This window comes from Anastrepha obliqua, chromosome 5, assembly GCF_027943255.1.
Source record: "Anastrepha obliqua isolate idAnaObli1 chromosome 5, idAnaObli1_1.0, whole genome shotgun sequence".
NCBI classification, from domain to species: Eukaryota; Metazoa; Arthropoda; class Insecta; order Diptera; family Tephritidae; genus Anastrepha; species Anastrepha obliqua.
In genome coordinates, this window is record NC_072896.1 from 88,517,735 (window position 1) to 88,538,883 (window position 21,149).

The following is a 21,149-nucleotide window of genomic DNA, read 5'->3' on the forward strand; positions in this document are numbered from 1 at the left end:
CAAAGTTCATGGATACCGAATTGGAGGAATTGCTCGATCAAGATCCGGCTCAAACGCAAGAAGAGGTTGCAAAAACTTTGGGAGTTGATCAATCAACCATTTCCAAACGTTTAAAAGCCATGGGAATGATCCGAAATTCAAATTCCGAAAAAAAAACCGCACGAACTTATTCATAGACCTATTATTAAACGGCGAACGCAACGTCTACCGAGTCTTAGCGAATTTTGCTGAGTCTAAGTTAACCGCTTCGTACATGCGCCGAAAAATCTCACACTATTTGCTCTATGAGATTCAAGAAAAATTCGTAAAATATTGAAAACCGCGTTAAAACAAAAAAATTCGTGTAAAAAAATTATTTTTTATCTTTTTCACTCTTGTTAAAATAGAATAAGGTGCATTTCAAAATTTTTTAACTCGTGTACAAAAAGAATTAGGTGCATTTCAAAATTTTCCTGCAGGACATGTATGTGCGCGCCTACTCTATGACTAGTATGTGGGTACCTATGTTAATTTAATTATTGTTGTATTGTTTTTCATCTCTGCTTTCCCAGCTTGGTGTAATCACCTAAGCCGGCAACCGTGCTCATTAATCTGCTCATGCTCTGCTAGTGGTATCTCATGTGAGAGTATTACAACAACTGCTTGGTTGTGGTCGCAATCAATCGATTAGCTTGCATTCTCCTATCTCTCTCTCGCGCTCGCTCTTTTCGAACGCCAATCAACCATGCCATTGGTGGCGGCATTTCTTACAATTCTCTTACACTTCTCCTACCATTTTACGCATTTCATTGTTGTTGGCGGTCGTTTACTTATTTGTATCGTTACATATTTGTATTGTGATCGTGTATGCCCATCTCCCAAGTGTGAATATACTTACTTACTAGTTTTCAGTGAGTTGACTATGAGCAAATCAGTCAACGTTGTTGATGTATTCGTTTGCGTTCATGTGAATGTGCTGTGTGCGCTGGTTTTAATTCACATAAAAAAAAAACAAAAAAAGAAAAGGTTTTATTTAAAATTCAAATTTGATTTTTTAAAAACATTTACAAGTTCAGTTTCGTCTGAGACGTGCGCGTGTACGGACGTTAATTCGTGTTTAAGTGCTCGTAAATAAATAAAACTTAAATAAAGGGGGTAAATGTGCAAATAAGCACAAACAAAAAAATAAAAGTGTGGAGAATTGAATTTTGTAAATATTGAAGTGCAACAGGTTGGTGCCATGAGTGAGCAAAAATAAAAATAAAAAAAATATTTATTTAGTGATGAAAGTGTTTTTTCTGAAGAGCATGAAAAAAAAAAAAATTGTATAAGTATAAATTAAATGCTGATTAATAAACGATTCAAATGCATTTCACTTGAGTTTATAGAAAAATATATATATTTTTATATCAGGGTAGTTCGCAGTTGAATGCAAATTATGATGCAAATATTTACAGTTTAATATTTATATATTTTAGTTGTTGTTTTGCTAGGGCATTCTTAAAATTCCATATTGCCAATTTATTTGCACTTAATTGTGAACTATCCTATTACATATAAATTTTTCTAGACATATTTAATTATTTTATATAAATGGCGTTTAAGCCCCTTAGTTAGAAATTTTTTCGGGAGCGCGTCCTAAAAATGGAATAGCGTAAAGTTTTTATTTTTTATTTATTTTTATTTATTTATTTTTTTTTTTGTTTTTTTTTTAGTTTTTGTTTTTTTTTTTTAGTTTTACTTTTTTATTTTAGTTTTACTTTTTATTACAATATTTTTTTTTTAATTTTTCATGGAAAGCTTTTTCAAGGCAAAAATTTACTTTTTCCATCATTCGATGCTTCCTGTGTCCACAGTGGCCATCAAATGGTAGCCTAGTGAAAACCACTCAACCACTCAGCTACCTACGATAATGACTTTTATAATAAATAAAATACTATCATTGGAAAACACAATCAAAATTAGCAAAAAAAGCAATTAAGACCCCAATTTCAAGTGCACTTTAGTCTTATCAATTTTTTATAGAGCTCAGTCTTAGAGTTCATCATTCAATTAAGATTTTCCTCCCAACTTGCAGAACTTGACATTGCGGCTTAAGTTCAAAAAATACATATCAATGTTTTCGCTTATATGTATGTGTGCCTGCATGTACATATGTATGTATGCACGAAGTCTATTGTTTTATATTTCTTATTGTTTGTCTGGCCGCTGTGATCCATTAAGAGGTTATCTTTCTTGAGCTCGTGAGCTGCAGCTACTCGCATTCGCTATTTTTAGTTATCAAAATTCTTTAAAGTGAATCACAGAGTGATTTTCCTTTGCTAAATGTGTTAGCTATTGACAGATAAATACATGCATAATCAGCAAGCAAAAGAAGAAAATATAATAAATAGTGACAAAAAAAAAAAAAAATGGTTTACTTAGCTGAGGGAAATCTCTTTCGTCGACTTGATGCCTTTTAACTATGAAGCATTAAATTTGGTTGTTTTTATGCAATATTTCAACTATTATTGCCTTCTTTACAAAAGCAAACATTTTTTTAAGAAAAATTTAATTAAATAATAAAATTTTTTTATTAGAGTTAGGAGAAGCCGTGATTTTAATCTGAGAGCATAAACTGTTGAGACGAATAAGCAAACAAACAAAAATACATTCCGTCAAAAAAGTACCGGGAGTTGTTCAATAGAAGGCAAAATAATTGTTTAATTATCAAACTTTATTTTGTCGCCTTCAAAATAGGCTCCATTCGAAGCAATACACATATGCCAACAATTAGTCCAGTCAGCAAAGCACATTTTAAACGCGCACCTTTCAAGAGACCTTCTTCAGCTCCTTCAGCGAATTCTGCTTAATGGCCTCTATCGATTCAAAGCGGCGTCCGCTGAGTGGCAATTTAAGTTTTGGGAAAAGGAAAAAGTCACAGGGTGCTAAATCCGGTGAATACGGTGGTTGCTCGATGATATTTGTCGAGTTTTTGGTCGAAAAAGTGTTCACAATATGAGCCTTGTGAGACGGTGCGTTGTCATGGTGCAAGATCAAGGAGTTTTCTTTCCACAAATTGGGCCGTGTGCTACGCACATACTCGCTCAAACGTCGCATAACTTCCAAATAATATTCTTTATTTACCCTAGAACCATTTGGAATGAATTCCGAGATTCCGAGTGCACTACTCCATGATAATCAAAGAAAACGAGTCACTTTTGACCGACTTCTACGTGGTTTTTTGGGTTTCGGCTCATGTGGTAAGCGCCATTCCAAGTAAAGCGCGCTTTTTAAATGAACAATTGCCGTTATTTTTTTAACAGAATGTAAACTAAGATGTACTGCTGGGTGTGGTTTTTGTTTTGGTGGAATAATTGGCCCGTTTTTTCATCGAAGATGAAAATGATAGAGCAATTACTGTCAATGGGCATCGCCATAGACAACTGATTGAAGATTTTTTGAAGGAATAAACATATGGTAAACGATTTTTTTTCAACAGGATGGAACCACATAGAATACATTGCATTATTGCGATCTAAGTTTCCCGGTCGACTAATTTCCCGTAATGGTAACAAAAACTGGCCACCTAAATCATGCGATCTAGTACCACTAGACTAAGACGCAAAATTCAAAAGTTTTTCTCCCACAAAGCTGGCCATTTTTGACGAATTCGCGCTCGCAAATGCCGCCTAACGCCTCGATAATATTCGCAATTCACCGTCTAACCTTTGCTTTTTGAAATTGAAATTTTAAATAATCTGTTGATAGAATTAATTTATGATAAATAAAAAAAAAAAAATGTGTGGTAATGCAAACTTTTTTGTTGCTTTTTATGAAATTTGCACCATCTTTTCCTAAATTTTTTAGCTTTAATCACAAACCGCCTGAAGAGATACTGAGCTTCGTGGATTACTGCATTAAATCCGGATATCGACTACTTCAATTTGTACTCCATGAAATTGAGGCCATTTCTTGGTTTTTTAACTCAAAATAGCCTAACTTTGGCTGAATTATGATAGAGTGAAACCACTGTTCTATCGTTTCCATGTGCTTAGATTTTTCCAATATTCTCTGTCTTCCAGTTTTTCTTTGATAAAGGCGAAAATGCGAAAATGCAAGACAGACCGCTGAAATTGTGAATGGTGTTTATGCTGCCGATCCTGTAACAATTAATTTGGTGCAATTTTGGTTTCGTCGATTCCGTTCTGGCATTTTTCATGTTAAAAAAATATCGAAAATGTCAATAAAATCACAGAATTATTGAAATTGACCGGCAGTAGTCGTAGCACCGCCCAGGAGCTAAAGATCGGCCATATTTTTTTTTTTTAAATCGAACAGTTTTAAACCATTTGCGCAAAAATTTTACTGATTCACTTTGTGATTGCACTGCTCACATTCCTATTCGATTAGACGGGCATTTTTAGGTATCAGTATTTTCAGCGATTGGTCTGCAATAGCGTGGCTCAACTTCAATGCTTATATTACCAGAACGGAAATGTTGGAATCACCGATTTGATGTTGTATTTTTTTTTCTTTTTTTTGGTTTTAGTTAATTTTTTAGTTTATATTTGCCCTGCGATTTTCTGCCATCGAAAAACATTTATCGATACATTTGAACTTTTCACAAAAAAAGCCGTTATCCTGCCTGAACAACCCAACTTTCTAAAGTTGACCCTTTATGACTTCGTTTGTGTTTTTTTTTTTCTTCTTCAGAACAGAAAATACCTCTGAAAAGACGAAGATTTGCGGATCGTTAGAAGCGCTATTTGGTCAGAGGTGGTTCAAAGTTTGAAAATAGCGTTGGATCTGGTGTATTATATCCAAAGAGGAGTTCTTCGTTCGTTATTTCGAATATTATAAATATCTTAAATGGCTGTGATTATAGGGCTTTTTTTTGTCGGGACAACTAATACAACAAATACAGCACTCAGACACAGTTAAGTCCATGTACTGCACTCGGATTCCCTTTTAATTTTCTAAATTCTTAAATCTACCCAACCTCCTAAGAAATCTGAGTAGATCTTGTGGTGCCAAGGTGGTCGCTTCTAAACACATTAATGACAAAGACCTCAAGCCTGACTCGAGCGAAGGCGGAGCTTTATATAAATATTTATCCTGCTGTCTCAAGTATAGGCAAATAGTTTTAAATGAATTTTCATAACTACTCTTCTGAGTTTAAACAATAATATTTTGTGCGTACTGGAGTTTTAGTTATCGTTTGCATTTTTGTAATAATGCACTTGAACCTTTAAATCCTTTGAATTAAAAATGCAGAAAATGTGCCATCAAATACTTATTGTAAATTATTCCGACTGGCAACATATCAATGCTATAGTCATACATTCTCATAGATACATGCATACTTCAAAGGGGGCAAAATAGATGTTGATGCAATAAATATTTTTCGAGAAAAATAAAAAGGTGAACATACCTCGTTTTCGTTTTCGTTTCTTTTTTTTGTTTGTTTTGTTTTAGGAAGCCTTGTAATTTCCATTACCGCAAATTCGCTTGCGGTTTCTCGAATTATTAAAAAAAAAAGATAATATAAAGCAAGTAACTTAATTTTAAGGCGGCTGCGGTTACCGAATGGCTTGGTGTGTGACTACCGTTCGGGAGTGCGTAGGTTCGAAACTCCGTACAAGAAAGAGCAAAATGATATGGTGGAAAAAGTTTTTAAAAGCGGTCGCCCCTCGGCGGGGAGTGTATATCTGCCACGAAAAAGCTCCTCATAAAAAATATCTGCTGTTCGGAGTCGGCTTGAAGCTGTAGATATCTCGATTTGTGGAACAACATCAAGACGGACACCAAAAATATGAGGAGGAGCGCGGCCAAACACCTAACAGAAGAGTACACGACAATTATTTATTTTAAGTATTATATTTGATCTACAAAAAAAAAAATAGGACAATTTTCCCACTTTAAAAAAATGGGAAACCTTAAAATATTAAACCTTAAATCTTAAAAAAAGTAATTTATTTGTAAAAACTGAAAACCAAACACTTTACATATTAATTTTATTTTTAAATAAAACCTTGCATTACAATTTTTTTTTATACATTCTGTCAAAAAAATATCCGGAATTGTTCATTTAAAAAGCGCGCATTGCACATAAATCTAATATATTTTTTTTTTGCTGGAATATTGATACAACTGTCCACTATAGTGTCGCAGAGTTTAAGGGTGTTCTGTGCATTAGCTTGTTTTTGGCAGTTAATTATATCAGTCAACCGCAGGTGTGCTCTGCGATTTGCACTATGGATAAACATATCGAACAAAGAATTTATTTTAAATTTTGTTTTCTGAACGAGATTTTGTGTGCCGAATCGTTAAAAGTGTGGAAGAAAGCCTACGGCAAGTGTGCCTTATCAAAAACACGGGTCTACGAGTGGGGCAAGGCTTTTGCAGAGGGCCGTGAAGACGTAAAAGATGTGCCGCGATCTGGTCGCCCATCAACGTCTTCAACGGATGAAAATGTCGACTAAGTCAAGGAAATGGTGCTAGAAAACCATCATTTAAGTTTAAGGAAGGCAGCTCATGACCTTAGCGTGTCTCACGAATCGATTCGCAATATTTTACACCATCAAATGGGCATGAGACGCCAGGACGCGTGGTTGTTCGACTCGTTCCAAAAGAGTTGAATTTCTTTCAAAAAATTCATCGGAAAAAGATGGGTGAAGACATGCTTGAGCAAGAGAATTCGGACCCAACCATAACCCAAATCCAGCGCATCTTAGCAGGTGATCAGACGTGGGTAAATGCGCTTGCCATGCAAACTAATCAACAGGCGGCTGAATGGCGCTATCCACATGAGCGAAAATCCAAAAAAACACGTCAAAGTCGGTGAAAAGTCAGTCGTGAAAGTCATGCTACTTTCATATCAAGGGGTTCTACGGTAAATAAATCGTATTATTTGGAAGTTATGCGACGTTTGAGCGAGTATGTGCGTAGCACACGGCCCAATTTGTGGAAATAAATCTCCTTGATCTTGCAACATGATAACGCACCGTCTCACAAGCCTCATATTGTGAACAGTTTTTTGACCAAAAACTCGACTAACATCATCGAACAACCAAACTTAAATTGTCACTCCACGGATGCCGCTTTGAGTCGATACAGGCCAGATGCGGCAATTTTGTTTATTGACAAATCTATATAGTGTGAGATGAGCGTAAAAAACCAAAATTATGTTCAAAAAACTAATTCACGAAATTCTGTTGGCTTGAATTCTTGTGTTAATTAAACTTTGTAAGGATGCAAATGCAAATCCATATGTGAAATTCGCCAAAAAATCGATTCATGAATGCCTAACTGTTGAGAACGTTGAGTTACCGTTTTTGGAGGTTATTCGGCAACATTTTGCGCTACAGCAGCAATATTTTCAACATAACGGCCAGATTTTGGGTCTGCCAGTCAATTTTCTATTCTTGAAAGAATCAGGTTTTTGGCATTAATGCACCAACCTTTGAATTGTCGACTCATTTGGATGATTACAACCAACAGAATAAACAACGAATTTCACCATATGTTGTTCTTAAAGATTGCCAGTTTTCATAATAAGTTTCAATAGTCTTAGCGCGTTGTTCCATCGTGTAAAGATGTGCGTCTGTCTACTTGGCAAATGTCAAAGATGACATGAAAAAGGTATCGTCTAGGAATTATTCACTACTGACACCTTGGCGTCACTTTTGAAAGACTTTATTATTGTGAGCTCCGGTTCCACGGACCTTTTTCCCTTTCTAAAACACGCAGAAGACATAAAATGGAATTCCCCGCTAGTACTGAAATCGATTCTGACGACTGGATTATTGATCTCATTTCAACAGCTGCCTAGTTTGAAGGTGACACAATAAATTGAATTGAAGCGTAAATATTTTTTTTATTTTATTGTCCAAATTCACGGTGCTTCCTTTACAGACTGCACAATGCCTTAGGCGTTACTATTTTCTTTAGTTAGTGGAACAGTAAAATATTCCAAGAAAACAATAATATAAGCAAACATACAACTGCTTGTGACAATTCATCGAACAGGTTTTTGAGAAATTTAAATAACTTTTACGATTACGAACAAATAGTAAAAAGCTAGAAGTAAATATGCAAATAGTTTGCATAGCTAATGAGGCGATTCCAACTTCTGTCTGTATTTCCATTGTGCTTCTATGCTGTTTTCTAGCCTCTTTGTTTTTGTATGCCTCACTTTTAATTGTGTAATAAAAATGTTTACCACCAATCAAGAAGAAAAACGAAAAAAAAACGAGCAAGAATGTTTAGTAGCGTAAATAACAGTAAAGTGCGTTGTAGAAAAAAAAATAAAAAATTAATGCGTGAAAAAATGCACGAAAGATATAAAGTTTTCGATTGTGCACGTGTATGTGGCTTACGTCAATTCAAAGTTTTTTGTTTTTTTTTTTTGCTATGATATTTATTTATTTATTTATTGTCTTACAGCCTAATACAATTAGTTAAAGTTTACAAAAATATTAAGTTTGACTTGTATTTAAGTCACCTCTGTTTCGTTAACCTCAAATTTATGTTTCAAGAAAAATGCAAAAACTGAGAACCCACAAAACTGTTTGTACAAATATTCCTGCGCTCGATGCCTTATTCCTTGTAAATGTGAGAAATTTTCGTTTTTGTGTAACTTCGAGCATCTCTATGCAATTACACTGTGTCACAAATTTCAAATCGGAACAATCGAAATAAAAAAAATGAAATTTTAAATTTTTGGGTAATTCTGTAATTTTTTTTTATTAATTTTATCTCGTAGGTCGCATTTATTTAATTTTTAAGCATGAAATGTGCACCGAAGTATCGGATGCATTTTTGTATTAGCTGCATGAGAAATATCGACATCGATAACTATGATTCGACAGCTGAGAATGGCAAGTCGGGTTGATATTTGTGTTCAGTTAGGCTTAGGGCAAAATCGCGTTAGCGGTTGTCGTGCCAATCAAGAAGAAGGAGACGGTTTGGCAAGTCATTATAAATGGTTGAAGGGGTTAAGAGTAATCAGAGGCCCGCAAAAATGATGATTTTCAATAAATTTTTTTTGCTAGTCAATTGCTTTATTTTACAAAAATAAAAACAAAGCATTAATACATCAGCTTTCGAGTTGACTTTAGCAAAATTTCAAACAAAAAAAAAATTAATAACTGTGAAAGTTATCGCTGTTTATGTGGAGCTCGTTTCTCCAGAAGTCCCCTGCGGTGATCATCACAAGCTCTTGGATGTTCATCTAAAATCAATCGGACAAGAGAAATTATTTTTATTAATAGATAATCTTGTGCCTGAAAAGAAAAAGAAAAAAAAATTCTGCTCACGAAATTCATAGAGCGAAGTGTTGAAGAATGCGCCGAAATGTCGACTTCTTCGACTACGTGAAGCATTTTGGCTTAGGTTAGGCTAAGTGTTTGTCGGTTTAGAATAGTCAACTCACTTAGACAAGGTGGGTACATTGTGTTAGCACTGCGTAACACGGGAACCTCAGTGTTTATTCAGCATGGAACCTTTCAAACGTTCTTATGAAGCGTAGGATAGGTTTTATCCCAACACCGGAAACTTCCGGAAGGGAGTCAAAACCAAATTTTCCTAAAAACCTTGCTCTACTCTTAGCTAAGGCTGGACAATTACAGAGGCAGTGTTCTACTGTTTTTTCTTCTTCCTCGTCTCTTGTGAGAAAATACTCCTAGTTTAGAAGAGTGCCTACCTAACAGCCAATGATCGGTGACACCAGCCATCACCTTCGAAATGTTTAGTCCGGGAGCCAGGGGTTATTTTGACCTCATCATTTCATGCCGACTGATTTTAATATTGAAGGCAGACGCCATCCAATGGATGACGAAACCAACCGTCAGCTGGTCCAGTAGCGGTGGATACGTGCGTGGGATGCTGCGAAACGTGCCGAAAAAAATTTTTAACAACTCATTTAATAACGGCTGAATTTTTTTGAGTATTGTTGACCTTTAGTAGAAAAAAAAGTCGGTTGCGCCGTAGAGGGGGGGGGGGGAAATACGTCAGCTGAACAGGCGAACTTGTAAAATAAATTAAAAAGTAAAACTACTTATGCCGATTGAAATTTTTTTACATAATTTTGAACACATATGAAAATATAATAATGATGGTCAGCTGCGTTTATAGCGGTGGAAAGACCGTCAGCCGAAGCATTGAAAATTAATTAATTAACTATTTTTATTTATTATTCATTCCTTAACTCGTTCTGAAACTAAAACAAAAGAAGGAATATTGCGAGGCCAATAAAATCTATAGTTCTTACATATTTTGACTTTTAAATTCGGTCGGGTTCACGATATTATCACGCATGTGAGCGCATTAGATCCTGCAATGCGAACACACACACACACACACACACACGCGAACGCGCAATGTTTGTATAGGAAGAATAAAAGGGCTATTTTAGGGCTTTCCCGGAAATTATTCGAATTTTTCTCACCGTACACACCATCCTTGGACTTCAAGGAACATTTTAAAAAAATAATTGTTAAGATTGGTCCATGAGTTGGTCCGTTGAGTTATGAGCTTACCAACACATTTTGCGATTCATTTTTATATTATAGATTTGCAAGTTGTCATAGGAATTCCAATATTGCCTTTGTTTTCAAGCAGTGGAACATTAGTGCTCTTTCTGGCTAGGCATTCCTGCCCAACCTTTGATCTTAGTATAATTGACTCCATTGATTTGATGGCCGTCTGGCCGTTCGAGAAGATATTTATCGTAGTTGTTGTTGTCGGTTGTGTGTTAAGGTACACAGTTATGGCTAAGATTTCTGCCTGGTAGACGCTACAGTAGTCCAGAAATCGTTCAGATAATTCTAGTCCTAATTCTTTTGAAAAAACTCCACAGCCTACTTTAATTTGTAGCTTGGATACATCCATGTAAAAATGTATGTCCCCTCTTCTCTGTGGTCTTTAAGTTTGCCACTCTCTTCTTGACGGGATGTTAGTCTTAAAGAGCCGGTTGAAGGTGGGTTTAGGGAAAGAGTAGTCGTATTTTCTTATAAAAATATTCTAAATTCTAACAAATGCTATTTTACTTACGAAACAAAGAAATTTGTATTAAAAAGTATTCTAAATTCTATAAATATTCTATTTTAATAAAAAAGTAATTTTCCTTATGAAAATATTATTTTTTCTTATAGATGGCTGTAGTGATCGATATCTCGTAAAGTGTTGATAAAAAAATTCATAAATTGTCAAGGGGACATTTCGCACTAAAAAAATTCTTTAGCTGTTTTTTGTTTGTTCCATACAGTTGTGAGTTAAAGGCTGTTAGCAATGAAAGTCAAGAAAGAGAAAATTCCGTACATTTTACAGTTTTTCTTTGATAAAGTCGAAAATGCAAGGCCTGGCTGAAATTGTTAATGGTGTTTATGGTGCCGATACTGGAACAGCTAATTGCGTGTAATTTCGGTTTCGCCGATTTTGTTTAGACATTTTTGATGTTAAAGAAAATGCCGATAAAATCACAAAAATAATCACCCGGGGACTAAAGATCGAGCATAAAACAGTTTTAAACCAATTGCGTAAAAATTTTACGCAAAAACAAAGGATTTATTTTTTCCCAAACTAATACTTAACACACATTTTTTTTCGCATGAATGTAAAAGTAATTGCAGATAATGCAAATAATTAAAATTGTTAAGTTCTTTAAATTCTTATTTTAATTTTATATTTCTATTAACTAAAAACAATTATTATTACAATTTGGCCTTCGACTTTAATTCATAAAATTTTTTGATATATTTTATTATTAATTAAATTTTACTTTTTCTCTTTGCAGTTTTGTAAATATATTAAGTGGAACGCCCCCATAACAATACTTGCTGAAGTCTCGATTTTAAAGTTTTTGCAGTAAAATAATATTTCACTAAAAGTATTATAAAGTTATTTATTAAATACTGAGTGCTATTAACAACAACAACGCTAGAAAATGGCATTCTCCACAGCATCCAACTCGGCTTTCATCTCTCTAACTGTGATAGTTACAATATTTTCCACTTTTATCTTATCAGGTAAGTTTTAATTAATCCAAAGATGCGAATGTGGATATGTATTATTTTAAGTATTTACATACAGTGAAGGGATGCCATTTAAAATAGTTTTAATTTAACGAAAAATTAATTAATTAATTTTCATTATCTTGTTTTAATATTTTTTTCAATTAATACATAATTTTTTAAAGCAAAGTTTGTTGCTTTCATAATTTTTTAAATTCAGTAATTGGTTCTCATTATTTTTTTATATCTGAAAATGTCTATATTTGAAAAAAATATTAAGCAAATAATAAAAAAAAAATATATAACTTTCTGCTTTCAAATATTTTCTTTCAAATATAACCTACCTAGTATCTTTTATTTTGAATGCGCCCTGTTATGAAAGTCTGGCGTTTTCAAGAGTTAATAATTAACCTTCCGTTGGACATCCGGGTCTGGCCAGATGTCTCTGGCTAGACCTTTTCGTCTTTATCCTTGAATTTAACATATTTTTATTAAAGCTAAAGACTAGAGCTTCCAGGTAGCTTCCTTAAATTTAATTGTTTATCGATTTATGTATATAACATTTTAAAAAGGGTCTTCGAACAGGGCGAAGGTTTTAAAAAAGAGGTCTAACGTATGGTTAAGCTTCCTAATCTGAAGTTATAAGTATCTACTCATGGTAATGAATGACGCAAAACATCCCTCATGCATGAATGCTTACATATATGTACTACCTATACTACTACTTACATTAGGATGGGTCCCAAAATATGTAAATTTTTTGTTGTCAGAATTATAAAATTTATTAAATTTGAAGACTTCCGCCCAACAATTTCTTTAAAGTTTTCTCCAAAAACAGTCAAAAATAGCATAAAAATGACAAAATAAATTTTAAAAAAATTTAACATTATTTAGAATTTTTAGTGGCCTCGATTTGGAACAGAAACAACCAGGAGTTTCTGAAGATTACTGCTAAAAAAGATCGAAATATCTAAAAATAAATAAAGGAATAATTTAACTTGTTTTTTTATTTCAAATGCAACCTTGAGCTTATAAAAAAAGTGCGTATAGCGTAGTACACATAACAGAAGTGAAACTTTCAAGGCAGACAAAGAAAGAGGGACAGACTCGAGAGAGAATGAGAGAGAGAGAAAAGAATATATTTCTAAATAAATTCACAACATTTGCAGGGAATACAAATAGACAAAATTTACAAAAAACGGAGAAGGGTCGACCGGTATAGGTAAACGCCGGACACAAACCGTGTCAACAACGCGCACTACTCCGAGCTTTTATCACCCAAACGGCACAAATTACCGCAAGGCAAAACCAATAAATCCGACGCCGGCATGGATAGCACTTTATAGTACGCACAAGCACTAGCCAGGAAACAGAATTAAGCGCCAAAAAGTAGGCAGAAAAAAACACCAAAAAATTAGGACCAAAAAACGCCCCAAACAGTAGGCACCAAGGAAATATAATGCCAAAAAGTAGGCCCCAAAAATATATTTCCTATAAGTTTGCACCAACAAACAAGCGCCAAAAAGTAGGCAGTGTTATTTCTCACTAGAAATTGACAACCTCAAGGAAAAACTCAGGAAAAATAGCCTATAGTGTATCTAAGATATAGCTCTCTCTCTCTCCTTTTCCTCTACGATATATCTTTTTTCTCTCTCGCGGAACGAAAATGCCCAAAACGTTGCATGGCCTTGAAATTTTACTCTCCATTCTCGCTCGTCCATCGACGCCTATGAAGTGTCACTTTAAAAAATACAAAAAATATATATTAAACATTTTTATACACATCTTTTAGGCTTAGACCTTTCTATCATCAGAGGTGATGCTTAGGAAAAAATATTATTTTCATTTGTTTTATTATAACAGTTTTATTTATAAAAACTCAAATTTCGGAAGTACTACCAAATCAATTCGGCTCACTTAAATCTAAATGTTTTGTTTTTTCGAAATATTTTGACGGAAGTCCAAAATATAATACATTTTATAGTTCCGAGGGGAAAACGGTACTAATTTTTTTGTATGGCGAGTGATGCGCTCTAATGTGCATCTTTACTTATATTCCTTATTATAAAATATGAAAGAAATAATGAATAGATAAAATAGTTTTCCACTATAATAAGCTCCATTATTTAATTTACTCGTAAATTTTAAACGCACCCTTTTTTTCAGTAAGGAATGTTTTTTGATTCCACCCACACCACAAAGACTTGTTTAAATTAGAATTTGGTATCTGCTTTACTATCCAGTTTCCGTGTTTATAAGTATTATTATGCAACTTACTAACTGCTATGCATAAATTTTACGGTCGACTTTATTGCCGTTATAAAATGTTACTTACTGCTACGCGTCTAGATATAATGAGGGTATTCACATGGAGCTGTATTCTCGAACTGCAGACACAAAGTAGTTCAAAGTTCAACTCGATGTACAGGGTCCGGCACTCGAAGTGTAACCAATTAAAAAGGCCATAAATTTAGTTTGGATTATTACTTTTATTCAATTCAAAGGAAAAAATGTATGAAAATAATGCAAAATTAAGAATCAATTCACTTTTGCTCGATATGACCACCTTTTGCCGTGGCTAGGGCCTTGAGACGGTTCAGAAACGAATCGCAATCTGCCCGAATGTGATTCGCAGGTATTTTGGCCCACTCGCGGACAATTGCTTTTTTCAGCGCCTCGCGACCGCTGAATCTTTTAGTTCGGACTTTGCTCTCCAAAATAGCCCAAAGGGAATAATCCATCGGATTCGCGTCAGATGAATTTGTGAGCCATTGTGTGGACGTTATGAAGTTCGGCACGTTTTTATTTAGCCATTCTTGGTTCACTCGAGCTTTGTGAGACGGTGCCGAGTCCTGTTGAAACGTCTATGGTCTGTCACCAAAATGTTTGTCTGCGCACGGCTTCAAAGCAACCTCCAGAATACTTTACCGATAATATTTCGTATTTACGAGGAGAGCTTTCACGATTGGAGATCACCCATCTTCGATCAGAGCGGCCCAAACCATTACGTGGGGCGGGTGCTGTCTCCTGGTGGCCAATCGATGACTCAAATTATCGTATGAATAAACCCTATCGTTTTGGGAAAAAAATTTTCTCGTCAGAAAATACAATGTTTGGAAATTGACCGCTTTCGGATAAGCGAAACAACTCCTTCGCCCTCTCAAGTCTGACTTGTTGTTGCTTTGGTGTGAGATCATGCGTCTTTTGGATCGTGTAAGGTGTGACTTTGAGATAATTTTTCAGTATGCGGCGGATGCTATGGTCAGATATTTTCTGTTCTTTCGCCATTTGGTTGGCACTTCGTCGAGTATTTCGCTCAAGTCGTTTCTTCACTTTTTGAACCACTTCACGTGACGTTCCAGTCTTTTGATGACCACCTCCATGACGTTTCGCGATGCTACCAGTATCATTGTAACGAGTAATGGTGCGATAAACAAAAACTTTAGTTACTTTAAGGTGCTCCAGCTCACGAACAATTGTTAGTTGTGATTTTCCAGCCAAATATAATGCAATCACACTTTTACGTTTGAAATCCATTATTGATTTTCTTTTTTCGCGTTTACTCTCGAAAAAATGCTTTTGCAAGCTTGTAAACAATTGTCTGGACTGTTATTTAGCCTACTAACAGAGAGCTGATGCCGGTATATCACCTGCGCGAGTGGTCTGAAGTTGGTTACGCTTCGAGTGCCGGACCCTGTAATAATTCAATTGAAATATTGAAGAAATTGAAAACTTAAAAGTAAAAAAAAAAATGTAAATGAGGAATTACCCGCGCCCCTTTAGCCTTCAGTTCCTTTCTTAATTGACACAAAACTAAAAAAATTTCACCCTTCATGAATACCCATATTTTTTTATATTCAGCAAATTTTACAATGGCGCCTGTGGTTAAGCGGCTAAACGAGATTTCCATTCATAAATCAGTTGTAATCATTATCGCGCATCGTTGCTTACCTACTACGGTTTTTATTTAATTTTGCTGCTGTAATTATTGCATTAACTGGTTTCCTCCTCCAGGTACACTTGGCTTAAGCATCAAATAGCAGAGTAATGGCTCAATTACGAACATTTAAATATTTGATTAGTGCACAATGTAGGCAATGGCATATAATTTTACATTTGTTAAGTGGCTTAAATGAAGCTAGAAAAGTTAGTACCTACTGGGTAGGTTCGGGGGATTAGAACGATTTGTAAATGCTAGTTGACCTGTGTAACCAAATTAACTCACTCGTTGCGCTTGGTGTTTTCTAGAATTGGAGGGACCTACAGTTTCAAGCCGACACCGAACGGCAGATATTTTTTATGAGGAGCTTTTTCATCGCTGAAATACACTCGAAAGTTTGCCATTGCTTGCCGAAGGGTGACCGCTATTAGAAAAAAACTTTTTCTTCATTTTAGTCTTTCACACCGAGATTCGAACCTACGTTCTCTCTGAATTCCGAATGGTAGTCATGCACCAACCCACTCTGCACGGCATCCGACATAAAAGAATTAGAGGTCGAAAATTTTCCTACCGCTCTCAATGTCTTCTAACGTAAATGAAGTGTAACTAAGGTGCCGTTACCATAATCATATAAATCGGCTGTTCCAATTAACTTCATGGCCAACACTGCCTTAAAACACATAACTTGCGAATCTAAAACCTACAGTTCTTCCTGTTTTCCAAGTTAAGTGGAGTTTAGACTAATCAGAAAAAGGTGATGTTGCTACCATTGCAGTTATGTTATGTGTTAGTGGCCGAAGTTATGCAAAATTATGTCTAATAATATTTTTCCATCAAAGGCAAACCCAGAGTTTGCTAAGGATGCTCCAGAGCTACTTAAGTAATCATGAACTACTGTACGACACACCAGATGGTGAGGAAATACAAACGGTAACGTCTGGCGCAGCCCAACGATCTATTCTGAGCTCCGATCTCATTAATCTGGGCTATGATGAGATCTTGAGTATAGAAATTTCAGAAGTTGCATATCTGGTGGGATACGCGGACGATACAGTGCCGGTCATATCAGCCCGGGACACTGAATACCATGGCCTAGAACTCGCCAAGCATAAGACCGAAGTCATCTTGATGACATGAGGTCACATGCCACTCGAGGTCAGCATGCAAATAGGTGACACGTTCCTAGTGACCCAAAAAGTAGTGAAATACTTAGGTATTCAACTTGACTGCAGGCTTACTTTCTGGACCCAGATACGGCATGCGGCTACCAAGGTAGCAAAGGTCACAGGAATGCTAAGTAGATCAATGGCAAACACAGGACAAAAGAAGGCTAATTACGGCGGCCCAAAACTCAATTCTCCTGTACGACAGCGAAGTGTGGGGATATGCGTTAAACTGCAAAACTCAAGCGCAAAGCACTGGAGACTGTGCAACAAACTGCGGCACTTAGAGTTGCTTCAGCCTATCGCACTGTCTCTGGTGCTGCAGTCTTTGTGATCAGCGGGGAGATACCCGTCGACCGCATGGCCCGGGAACGAATGGCTGTGCGGAACTCCAAACTTTTAACAAACACGTTATCACTAGCGTCGCGGAACGGAGTTGCCAAACCATGCTGGGGTGGCAAAGCCGATGGGACACTGACAGACCGAGTGACAGATGGACGACCGAACTCATTCCATCAATACGACAATGGGTACAAAGGAACTTCGGGTCAGCAGGATTTTGGCTCTTCGTCACATCTGAAACAAAAAAGTTAAACTGATTATTATTCTGCAGGCTTGTCATTCTAGCAGGTGCTACTTTCGTTTCTTTTCAGCCTTGGTTCCACCCGAAAAACATTACTTTTCATTTCAAAAGTCCGCCATTTTGTTATTTTTCAAAAACATTTTCCCTTAAGCTCGATAATTTCATGCATATTTTCATCGTTAAGGGTCCCGGTAGTCTAGAGCTCGAAAATATAGGGTATTTTCGGGAATTTTTTTTACAGTAGAAAAAATGAAAAACGATATTTAAATTTTTTACGCTTTCTATTTAACTTCTTTTACATACAAAAATGAAAAAGTTTTCTTTTTTTTAATTTTAATAATTTAAAAATGGCACTCAAGTGGACCCTTCCGAAAAAATTGAACCTGCCCATTTTGGCTCCTCTATTTACATGAAACACAAGAACCAAAAAAGTTATTTATCAGTATGACTGTCCCGTACTAGAATAAAAAAAAATTGATAAAATGGCGCGATTTTGAAATCGGATTTTTTCAGTTAAAAAAAAAAAAAAAAAATACGAAGTGATTAAAATAATAACATGGTTTTAGTACGGACGATAGCCATTGATGTTGTGAACCAAATATTAAAATTTCAGACGATTCGGTTGAATAGTCGAAAAAATTCGTTTCGAGATAAATGAGTTTAAAGTTTGTGGTATAGGAGCGCGCGGCCCGCTTTCTACCTAGCTAATGGGCTGTAGAAGCTGTAATATTTGGAATTTCCGCATGAAAATTTCACAGTATATTCTTAAGAAATATCTAAAAAACAGAAAATGGATTTTTTTTTTAATTTCTAGACCACCGGGTTCCATTAAAGGGACAGATACCTGTAAACGGCCATATTTTCCCTGATTTTCATTAAAATTATAGAAAGTGAAGAAGTTCATATATTTTTTTCAAAATTGGGTTACAGTTTATTTATACATTAAAATAATATAATTTTTTTTATTTTAATTATTTAATCAAATCTTCCAGGAAGGTCGCAGCGGGGCTTCTTAATCGGCGGGCATTGTAGCATCGGCGTCAGTGACCTAAATACATAAAACCAAACATTTTTTTGTTCATTAATGTCATAATTTCTATATGAATTAAAAAAAATGGAGGAAAAAATTGAATTATGGGGCGAATTTTCCTACTATTTTTGCTTCGAAACAATTATTTTTTCGAAAACTTGTAAATTCACATAGAAAGTAATGTCATAAAAAAGATGTGTGCAAAATTTCAGGGAGATCGGTCAATAACTTTTCGAGTTATCGTGTACGCCAATTCGAAAAATATAGTTTTGAGAAAAACGCTTCTAAAGTCGGCAACGTAACTATACCTCTACCAGCGCTCGAACGCAAAGAATAGAGTCGTCACGGTTGACGACCTATAATATAAGATATACTTAAATTTACGTTCTAAATTTTTTTTTAAATATTCTTAAAGGATTATATTAACATTATATGAAAAAACAAAATCGAAATTTTTTAGGTTTCCGTCTACTTAAATGTAGATACATTTGATTTTAGATGCTATGATAAATATTGGTTCTTTTGAGAAGTTAAGTTATTAGGGATATTGATTCCACAGAAGGGACTAAGAGGTATCAAAATGGGGATTGTGTTAGTAAATATTTGTTCGCTATAGGTGGCAATGGGCAGCTCAGTAGAAGATGAGTGACTGTGGCTATGATAGCTTTGCAGTCTATTGGGTTAGTATTATTCATAAAATGGCCGTGTGTTATTTTCGGGTATCCTAACCCAAGGCGTTCGAATTGTATAATGCTTAGTCGGGTATGGGTTTGTTTTTTGTAGGAAGTCTGTTTTATGGGTATTTGTGTAGTTAATGTTTTTATGCCAGTCATTGGTTACGTTCCATTCGGGGCGTTGTTTGTTGTGGAAGTATTGTTCAATACGATTTTTAATATCGAGTAAGTTGAAGTTGTCTGTGCTCTAGTTAGTGGACTTTAATTAGCGGCTGGATGGGCGAGGTTATTCCCAACAATATTATTCTGATTAAAATAGTTGTGGGATAATATTTCTGATATTGGTTGTGTAATAACTGCTGTTATTTATATTGGCTATGGAATTAAGACCGGAGAGAGTCTGAGCGCATGGCAAACTTTTTCCTTTTGTGTTTTACTAGGTTATGTTTTTAGGATATTGTGCGGTTCTAGGATATGACAATAATTTCGGCTGAATACACAGAACTATTATATGGAATTATTGATATTTTTATAATATAATTTCATTTTTTAAAGGTTATGCTGTGTGCTTCGATTATCTTAACAAGAATAAATCCAAAATAAGGCAATTCAAAGTGGAATTTTCATGTCAACACTAAATCACCAATTTAAAACTTTACATTCCTTTTATAACCAAATATAAAATTGCTCAGTAATCAAAAAAGCGTTTTAAAAGATTTGAATCAAAAGTAAGCCTACAAAAAAAGGTAAAATGTTCAATAGCAAAGGTCTTAGATAGGTTGCTATTGAAATGTACCCCATGCGCAGCTCAACACGTGCTCGTATACCTAAGCACTAATACATATGCAGATCCAAATATAACCTACGTAGGTATTGTGTGAATGTTTATTTTTGCATCTGCACCATTGTCGATTGGGCCTTTATTTCAAATAAATGTGCAAAGTGTGCGCCAAGAACAAAAGCGCCACATACGAACAACTGCAAGGCGCCGATGCGAAACGATACATTGACGCTTTGACCTTTGTGGATGAATAAATCTGTACAATTGCCAAAAAAAAAAAAAAATAAATAAAAAGAATTAAAAAAACAGATAATGAAAAAGACAAATAAAAAGAAAATAAGAAAGGGAAAAACAAAGTAAAAAAAAAAAACAAAATAAAAATAAAATAATAAAATTGCGAATAAAAATAGATAGAGGTATAAACAAGTAACGAAGTCTATGTATGTATGTATAATATAATATATAAATTTGTACTGTCCCTAACCACAATTAATTCATTTCCCAACGATTTCTTTTCATATACAACGCGTTGCAAAATTTTAAGCACACCACTATTTATTATTTTTTTATATTTTTTTTAATACAGCATCCAACCATATAAGACGAAATTTCAAACTGTGTAGAAAATTTTCAAACTTTAATCAAAATTTTAAACTTTTCACCAGCATTTAAAAAAAATTTCTTGGTACTACGTAATTCAATAGTCCATGAAGTTTATTATCAGAAAGTACACGTTTACCTGAAAGGGAATCAGCCTTACACGAGGTCGTAGGGACTGTGGAAAAATCTCTGAAAGGCAAACAATTCACTTTGGCGGCCTTCATAAATATAGAAGGAGCTTTTAATAACAACAGAGCGGAATCAATTATCATTGCGTTTGATAGACTAGAAGTGGAAAGACCTATCTGTCTCTGGATATCACTCATGCTTAGCTACAGGGAAGTTAATGGGGTCACTAGAGGGGCTAAAGTCACTAGATTCGTTCACAGGAGGACGCCGCAGGGTG

At 35.1% G+C, this 21,149-nt stretch overlaps 1 protein-coding gene across 1 annotated transcript in view; it reads left to right on the forward strand.

Moving 5' to 3' along the window:
- The first annotated feature begins 1,041 nt into the window (after window positions 1-1,041).
- Window positions 1,042-21,149, forward strand: part of LOC129247402 (uncharacterized) — a 42,366-nt gene continuing 22,258 nt past the window's right edge. Inside the window, exons 1-2 of the mRNA XM_054886521.1 lie at window positions 1,042-1,210; window positions 11,756-11,987. Of these exons, the coding sequence (XP_054742496.1) occupies window positions 11,906-11,987 (82 nt within the window). The 5' untranslated portion in view covers window positions 1,042-1,210; window positions 11,756-11,905. The remainder of the gene's footprint in view (window positions 1,211-11,755; window positions 11,988-21,149) is intronic.